Source organism: Salvelinus namaycush, chromosome 42 (assembly GCF_016432855.1).
Source record: "Salvelinus namaycush isolate Seneca chromosome 42, SaNama_1.0, whole genome shotgun sequence".
In the NCBI taxonomy this organism is placed as follows: Eukaryota; Metazoa; Chordata; class Actinopteri; order Salmoniformes; family Salmonidae; genus Salvelinus; species Salvelinus namaycush.
The window spans coordinates 20,446,377-20,456,066 of record NC_052348.1 but is presented as its reverse complement, the minus strand read 5'-3'; the positions used below and the strand labels follow the sequence as shown (position 1 = coordinate 20,456,066).

Sequence of the window (9,690 nt, the reverse complement as noted above, 5' to 3'; positions counted from 1 at the left end):
CTGTAGTTAGTACTACATCCACCCAGGTCTCTGTCACCAACACTACAGCTGTACCTGTAGTTAGTATTACACCCACCCAGGTCTCTGTCACCAACACTACAGCTGTACCTGTAGTTAGTACTACATTCACCCAGGTCTCTGTCACCAACACTACAGCTGTACCTGTAGTTAGTATTACACCCACCCAGGTCTCTGTCACCAACACTACAGCTGTACCTGTAGTTAGTACTACATTCACCCAGGTCTCTGTCACCAACACTACAGCTGTACCTGTAGTTAGTACTACACCCACCCAGGTCTCTGTCACCAACACTACAGCTGTACCTGTAGTTAGTACTACATCCACCCAGGTCTGTAGAGTTGTATAATAGTTCATGTAGGTAGATGTCATGTGGAACAGTGGAATCAGTGCAGAGAGAGTTGTGTCATTAGATGTAACCAGTATGTATATGTTATGCTGTACTAAAAGACAGGGTGGAGATATGAACTTTTTGTCATAAAACATGTGAAGGGTTTTTATTCCTCTTTCATTTTCCTTAAAACTGAAACTTTGGAGATATTGACAGAACTTCTGCTTTTTCATTCTGAGTAAATCTTCACAGTCAGCACAGATAGAACAAAGATTCCTATGGTCATTGGTGGCCAGTCACAACACGGGGGGAAGTTTCCCCTAGGTACAGATCTAGGATCAGGTTTCCCTCCCCCAATCATAACCTTAACCATTTGTGGTGGAAATGTAAAACTGACCTAAAATCAGCATCTAGAGGCAACTTCCCCCGACACCACCAGTCATAGAGTGAGAGCCATAATGTGTTCTCCGTTTGAAGGCTGGGGGTGATGTAAACTCAGAGAGAATATATGTAGTGTATGTCAATTAACATGATAACAATTTACTTTAGCACATCCAAAATTGGGACCCTGTGAATTCACACATACATCATATAGCATTATATATAGTCATACAGTGTAGTATATTATCAAACTAAGGCTGGTGGAAGTCACATGGTGGCCAGTGTTGTGTTGATTTCACAATTTATCATCCACTGTGGATGACAGATAGTTTCACTACTATAAATCACACAGACGCAGGACAGTGCAGGGAGAAGACACAGCTACAGACGTACATTAGATTTGAGGTTAGAAGTAGAAGTTACTGTATTTGACCACAAGTGTGTTAAGATGTCAGAGGGAGTCTATGAAATGCCAGATGGATTTGAAGACGATGAGCCTGATGCAATGAAGAACACAGACATTGATGGCCAAGTATATGCCAACGTAAGAGACTTCAAGCCCAGCCCAGGAGATGGAGTTGTTGCTTCAGGTAAGATTACATGAACACACACACACACATTATACATTAAACAGATTTATTTGTCCCAATCCTGGATGATACAGTAAAACACATTACCAACAATCTTTATTGTGTGATTCAGTACATTTTCAGTGGTGGAAGAGACCCTCTGGAGTTGCTGCAGTGTGTCTGGGGCTGCTGTGTGTTCTCATAATACTCTTTGAAAGTCAGTCTTTGTTGTCAAGTTACATATAAGCACAATATCAAATGCTCATACTTGATTGATGTTCCCCCATATGGGTCCCAAAGAGGGAAGTAAAGTGGATCTTTTCAGTCATTCAACCAGCTGTCACTCAAAATCTCCTCGACCAATCAGGTTCATGAAGAGAGAAGGCTGCAGGTCTTCTAGCGGTTAAGATCGTTAGGCCAGTAACCGCAAGGTTGCTGGTTTGAACTCCCGAGCCGACTACGTGAAAAATCTGTCGATCTGCCATTGAGCAAGGCACTTAACCCTAATTGCTCGTGTAAGTCTCTCTGGATAAGAACATCTGCTAAATTGGGGGGCTGAGTGGCGCAGCGGTCTAAAGCATTGCATCGCAGTGCAAGATCTGTCACTACAGACCCGTGTTCAATCCCGGGCTGTAACACAACCGGCCATGATTGATAGTCCCATAGGGCGGTGCACAATTGGCCCAGCGTCGTCCGGGTTTGGGGAAGGTTTGGCCCGGGTAGTCCGTCATTGTAAATATGAACTTGTTCCTAACTGACTAACCTAGTTAAATACAATTTTAACTGACTTCCCTAGTTAAAAACATTTTTAACTGACTTACCTAGTTAAATACATGTTAAACTGACTTACCTAGTTAAATACATTTTTAACTGACTTACCTAGTTAAATACATTTTTAACTGACTTACCTAGTTAAATACATTTTTAACTGACTTACCTAGTTACATACATTTTTTACTGACTTACCTAGTTAAATACATTTTTTAAATAAAAAACATTTTATAAAATGACAAAAGGGTAAATGTAGAGGTGTTGTCATCTCATCCTCACTGGTTAAGACAACCCACCCTCAATATCCACTTGGAGCAGTTTGTCGTGTCAAATCTATTGTCTGGACATTATAATGACACATGTTTGTAGTCCTGGACGTCCTGAACATGTTGATGTATATTTGGGAGCAAACAGAGGGTCCAGATCAGCAGAAAGGTGAAAGGAAGGGGGAGTTCTGGAACCTTCCTGAATTATCTTGGGGCTGTTACATTTGTTGTTGTCCACTTCCCCTCTTTGATATATATCTTCCTGGTATAATAGTGTTCTGTCCATCATCACAAATAGCAAGTCCCATTCCCTGGACAGGAGGACTGTGTTGAGATATACTCTGGACAAGATGACCATGTAGAGACATGGAATGATCTGATGGTCATCTTGTCCATAGTTTGTCTCAACACAGTCCGTCTGCCCAGAGAACTAGCCACCATTATCAGGCTGTCCTGTCCACCAGTACCTAAACAACACAGAGATCCAGACAGTCAGACACTGTAATACAAACATCCTCCTCAATTATAGACATAGTCCTATGTTTTTACAGCTTTAAAGACACTGTCAAAGATGAGCATACCATTATCAACACATTTTGTCTCTCTTTCCATTACATTTTCAAATGCAAATAGTACTTGGCTTCTATAATACATCTACAGTTCTCATGGAATGACATCCATGAGTCAAAACATATATTTTTACATGATTGGAAGCTCTCTCTCTCAGTGTTTTTCTGGTAGTCTAGTAATTACTATGCTGATAAAGTCCTACAGTATGTACTGTAACTCGCCACTGTATATTTCCAACCTAGTCTCAAAACATTTTGTATTATTCCGTAAGTAAATCAGAGACACTCCATTATAATATGATATATTACCTTTCATATTGTATGTATCAATTTGTTGATGCCCATCATCCATTTTGTATGATATGTTACAAAATACAATGTGTATGATATGTTACAAATTTGCAAAAACATACAATAAACATATGAACATCCTAAACATATGAATTCTACTAACATTAGCTAGCTGGTAGAAATTACTATGTTGATCGTTGGATACAGTGATACGGAGGAGAGGAGATCAGAGGAGGGGAGAGAGGAGATAGGAGGAGGGGAGATCGGAGGAGGGGAGAGAGGAGATAGGAGGAGGGGAGATCGGAGGAGGGGAGAGAGGAGATAGGAGGAGGGGAGATCGGAGGAGGGGAGAGAGGAGATAGGAGGAGAGGAGAGACTAATTGAGATAGAGCCTTAGTGTCAGAGAGAGACATAGAGGAGGAAGAAGAAAATTAATAGAATGAAGAAGAGAGAAAAAATAAGACAAAGAATAAATTATTCTTCATTAGTTTTATTAGAAAAATGTTATGCGATTTTCCCCAAAAAGTGGGACCAATTATTTTACCTTTATTTAACTAGGCAAGTCAGTTAAAAACAAATTCTTATTTTTGCCTTGTTCAGGGGTAGAACGACAGATTTTGTACCTTGTCGGCTCAGGGATTTGATCTTGCAACCTTTCCGGTTACTAGTCCAATGCTCTAACCACTAGGCTACGCTGCCGCCCCACCTATGCTCATCACTTTAAAAATAAGAATAACAAAGCACAGATTAATAAATGAAGGAACAATGTTCTTTAAACCTTCTTATGGCTGCAATCCTGTTAACGGGATCGATATGACAACAGCCAGTGAAAGTGCAGGGCGCCAAATTCAAACAACAGAAATCTCACAATTAAAATTCCTCAAGCATACAAGTATTTCACACCATTTTAAAGATACACTTCTTGTTAATCCCACCACAGTGTCCGATTTCAAAAAGGCTTTACAGCGAAAGCACCACAAACGATTATGTTAGGTCACCGCAAAATCACAGAAAAACACAGCCATTTATCCAGCCAAAGACAGGAGTCACAAAAAGCAGAAATAGAGATAACATGAATCACTAACCTTTGATGATCTTCATCATATGACACTCATAGGACTTCATGTTACACAATACATATATGTTTTGTTCGATAAAGTTCATATTTATATCCAAAAACCTCAGTTTACATTGGCGCCATGTTCAGAAATGCCTCCAAAATATCCAGAAAATTGCAGAGAGCCACATCAAATAACAGAAATACTCATCATAAACTTTGATGAAAGATACATGTTTTACATAGAATTAAAGATACACTTGTTCTTAATGCAACCGCTGTGTCAGATTTCAAAAAGCTTTACGGCAAAAGCACAATATTCAATAATCTGAGAACAGCGTTCAGCCACAAAAGGAAGCCATACAGTTACCCGCCAAATTGTGCAGTCAACAAAACTCATAAATAGCATTATAAATCTTCACTTACTTTTGCTGATCTTCGTTGGAATGCACTCCCAGGACTCCCACTTCCACAAGAAATGTTCATTTTGTTCGGTAATGTCCATCATTTATGTCCAAATAGCTATTTGTTTTAGCGTGTTTGGTAAACAAATCCAAGTCAGGAAGCGAGTTCACTAAAAGCAGTCAGTAGAAACATGTCAAACGATGTATTGAATCAATCTTTAGAATGTTTTTAACATAAATCTTGAATAATGTTCCAACCGGAGAATTCCAATGTCTTCAGAAGTGCGATGGAACAGAACTCCCTCTCATGTGAATGCGCATGGTCAGAGCATGGTCAGCTCATGATAGACCTTACTCATTCCCGTCTCCTTCGGCCCCACTTCACAGTAGAGGCATTAGACAAGGTTCTACAGACTGTTGACAACTAGTGGAAGCCGTAGGAAGTCCAAACTGACCCATATCCAACTGTGTATTCGATAGGCGATGAGTTGAAAACCTACAAACCTCAGATTTCCCACTTCCTGGTTGGATTTTTCTCTCAGGTTTTTGCCTGACATATGAGTTCTGTTATACTCACAGACATCATTCAAACAGTTTTAGAAACTTCAGAGTGTTTTCTATCCAACTTCAGAGTGTTTTCTATCCAACCTGGTATGGTTCCCTATCAGAGGCAGCTGTCTATCGTTGTCTCTGATTGAGAACCATACTTAGGTAGCCTGTTCCCACCTGTGTTTGTGGGTAGTTGTTTTCTATTTTGTGTATCGTCACCTTACAGAACTGTTCGTTTGTCGTTTTTGTTGTTTTGTTCAGTGTTCAGTTGATTGATTAAAATATGAACACTGCACCTTGGTCCTCTTCTCCTTCTCCCGACGACGTTCGTTACAGACGCCGACAAAAAACAATAAACAATACAAAACAACCGTGAAGCTTAAGGGCTATGTGCCACAAACAAAGTTAACTTCCCACCAAGAAAGGAGGGAAAATGGCTACCTAAGTTTGGATCCCAATCAGAGACCACGATAGACAGCTGTCCCTGATTGAGAACCATACCCGGCCAAAACATAAAAATACAAAATCATAGAAAACAAAAACATAGAATGCCCACCCCAAATCACACCCTGACCAAACCAAATAGAGACATAAAAAGGCTCTCTATGTTCAGGGCGTGACACCATGATCCATTTTGTATGTTACAAATGACAATTTCTATGATGTTACGATTTACATTTTGTATGACATGTTACGAATTATAATTTGTATATGTTACGAATGTCCTAAACATATGAATTCTACTAACATTAGCTAGCTGGCTAACGTTAGCAAGGCTAGGAGATAGCTGTAGCTGGACACTATATTACAAATGACAATTTCTATGATATTACGATTTACATTTTGTATGACATGTTACGAATTATAATTTGTATATGTTACGAATGTCCTAAACATATGAATTCTACTAACATTAGCTAGCAGGCTAACGTTAGGAAGGCTAGGAGATAGCTGTAGCTGGAAACTATATATTCTGTTAATGTGTGAAGCTGTATCTTTAACAACCACAAGTCACCCTCAACAGGAAGAGAGATGGGGTGAGAAAACATCACTTTAAAAGTGTTTTTGTGTCTCATTGATGATATGTACAGTACCTGTGTCCACAGAGCCTGATAGCTCAGAGAAGAGATCCTCCAGAGTTGTTGCAGTGTGTCTGGGGCTGCTGTGTGTTCTACTGGCTGGGATCATAGGCCTGTCTGTCTACTGTAAGTCTTAAATTATAATTCCTACAATTCACCAGCATTCACCTACAATTCACCAGATTATCTATTTTATTGATACACTTTGTTGTTGTTATAACAGATGATGGGGTCTCTAAGAGCTTCATAGCCTATAAAACCAACTCATCTGCAGAGATAGAACAGCTACAGACCAGCTACAACAACCTGACTAAAGAGAGAGACCAGCTACAGACCAGTTACAACAACCTGACTAAAGAGAGAGACCAGCTACAGACCAGTTACAACACCCTGACTAAAAAGAGAGACCGGCTAAAGACCAGTTACAACACCATGACTAAAGAGAGAGACCAGCTACAGACTGAGAGAGAGTTTCTTAACTGGAGGCTTAGCAATCTCAGTGAGTAAACCTACATTAATACATTACCATTAATCCCACACAACTAATCATCATTCTGTGTTCTTTCATTAAGTGTCCAGTGTGATAAATTGAAGGAAATTCGTATGTTCATCAATATATTCAAACCTGTCCTGAAGGCTGGAAGAAGTTTGCATCCAGTTGGTACTTCCTGTCTACTGAGACTAAAACCTGGAAGGAGAGCAGAGAGGCCTGTCTGGAGAGAGGAGCAGACCTGGTGATCATAAACAGCAGAGAGGAACAGGTGAGACGGAGAGGGGATGGGTGTGCAGGGGGTAGATATGATCAAACATATACATCTGCTAATTTATCTTTCTCAACAACAGACATTTCTCTTCAACCTCAAGAAGAGAGTCTGGATTGGTCTGACTGACTCTGTTAAGGAGGGGACCTGGAAATGGGTGGACGGCACCCCACTGACCACAGGGTGAGAGATGATAACTAATCTGTCAATAAGGCTCCATTCAACCTTTTTCTATGCAGGTTACTGACATTGATGATAGCAGTCAACACAGTTAACTATAAGATGTCGACATATTATTTAGTATTATGATGTGATGTCTGACTGTTTTTAACCCTGTAGGTACTGGTATTAACCATGATATCTGACTGTTTTTTACCCTGTAGGTACTGGTATTAACCATGATATCTGACTGTTTTTAACCCTGTAGGTACTGGTATTAACCAATGTATCTGACTGTTTTTAACCCTGTAGGTACTGGTATTAACCATGATATCTGACTGTTGTTAACCCTGTAGGTACTGGTATTAACCATGATATCTGACTGTTGTTAACCCTGTAGGTACTGGTATTAACCAATGTATCTGACTGTTTTTAACCCTGTAGGTACTGGTATTAACCATGATATCTGACTGTTGTTAACCCTGTAGGTACTGGTATTAACCATGATATCTGACTGTTGTTAACCCTGTAGGTACTGGTATTAACCAATGTATCTGACTGTTTTTAACCCTGTAGGTATTGGTATTAACCATGATATCTGAGTGTTTTTAACCCTGTAGGTACTGGTATTAACCAATGTATCTGACTGTTTTTAACCCTGTAGGTACTGGTATTAACCATGATATCTGACTGTTTTAACCCTGTAGGTACTGGTATTAACCATGATGTCTGACTGTTTTTAACCCTGTAGGTACTGGTATTAACCATGATATCTGACTGTTTTTAACCCTGTAGCTACTGGTATTAACCATGAAATCCTGCTGTTTTTAACACTGTACGTACGGGTATTAACCTTGATATCTGACTGTTTTTAACCCTGTAGGTACTGGTATTAACCATGAAATCCTGCTGTTTTTAACCCTGTAGGTACTGGTATTAACCATGATATCTGACTGTTTTTAACCCTGCAGGTACTGGTACTAACCATGATATCTGACTGTTGTTAACCCTTTAGGTACTGGTATGCCAAACAGCCTGATAATGCAGGTCCTACTGGGGACGAGGACTGTGCTGAGATACACGAAGATCAGAGTCCTCTAAAGTCATGGAATGACATGTCATGTGACAGCAAACTCAACTGGATTTGTGAGAAAGTGTTTTAAAATCACCATGACAACATACTGTACCACATACACAGTGCACAGAACTTCCTCCTCTGCCTCTGTCTCTCTGTCTTTGTCTCAAACTCAGGCACACAAGTATATTAATAAAAGTCCTACTTGTTTCCTGACATTGTAGCGTCCTGTTTACCAGAGTCAACATGAAGATAGTACATCAGACTCTGCTATTTGGGTCTCAAAAGAGGGAAGTTAAGTTGTTATTTTCAGTGGTTCAACGAGCTTCAGTCAAAAACTGTTGAAGGAAATAGTTTCCTAAATGTTCGTTAACCAATTTTATTATAACAATGCAAACACTCTGTCCGTTTATAAGAATTTGTAAGATTCTTATTTTCATACAATAGACAGAGACCCGTGTCCAAATTAATCAATAGCATTTATTCTCGAGAGATCTCTGACCAAAAAAAACATGTACATTAGGTTATATATCACAAACAGCGTCATAGCTTTCTAAATGTCCCTCCTCTTCTCCGTCAAGGACAAGCTAATCAAAAGTCCATTCCAACACACTTACGCACATATCTTACACACAATATCTGGATTCTCTCCTGAAGTCTCACCATAGTTTATTACCACTTAGCTGACAGTTCCAGTCCCCCCCAGATACGGAAAACCTAGAGGGGCTTGAGCTGTCTTCCCTTATCTCCACAGAGTTATAGCTTAGTCGGTTCAAACATAGGTTAATGATCCACTTAATTTTCTTTAGACTCACACAGACATCCCTTTCTTCCCCCATACATGCTACATAACCTCTTCCTTATGAACTAACATTATTTATCAATATAGAAAAACAGGGTTAAATGTATACATCGTTTAGTCATTTATTCATGAAATTCATAACAAAAACTCCTCGACCAATCAGGTTCATTTAGAGAGAACAGAGCTGCGTCCGTTTCTGTCGCCATCTCCTCCTCACTGGTTAAGACTACCCACCCTCAATATCCACTTTGAGCAGTTTGTAGTGTCACTATTGTGTCATCTATTGTCTGGACATTATAATGACCCATGTTTGTAGTCATGGACCTCCTGAACATGTTGATGTATATTTGGGAATAAACAGAGGGTCCAAATCAGAAGAAAGGTGAAAGGAAGGGGGAGTTCTGGACACTCCCTGAATTATATCGGGGCTGTTACATATGATATGTAATATATGTTAACAGCTAGCCTTTGTTCTCCACTTCCCCTCTATGATCTATATCTTCCTGGTATAATAGTGTCCTGTCCATCATTACAAATAGCAAGTCCCATTCCCTGGACAGGAGGACTGTGTTGAGAAATACTCTGGACAAGATGACCATGTAGAGAC

At 39.8% G+C, this 9,690-nt stretch overlaps 1 protein-coding gene across 1 annotated transcript; it reads left to right on the top strand.

The window, feature by feature from the left end:
* Positions 1–1,094: 1,094 nt before the first annotated feature.
* On the top strand, positions 1,095–8,474 carry LOC120035186 (C-type lectin domain family 4 member M-like). Its single transcript, XM_038982013.1, has 6 exons — positions 1,095–1,321; positions 6,314–6,412; positions 6,510–6,785; positions 6,923–7,047; positions 7,130–7,230; positions 8,222–8,474. Exons 1-6 carry the CDS (start codon positions 1,180–1,182, stop codon positions 8,367–8,369), a joined length of 891 nt encoding a protein of 296 aa, XP_038837941.1. The 5' UTR covers positions 1,095–1,179; the 3' UTR covers positions 8,370–8,474.
* Positions 8,475–9,690: the final 1,216 nt, after the last annotated feature.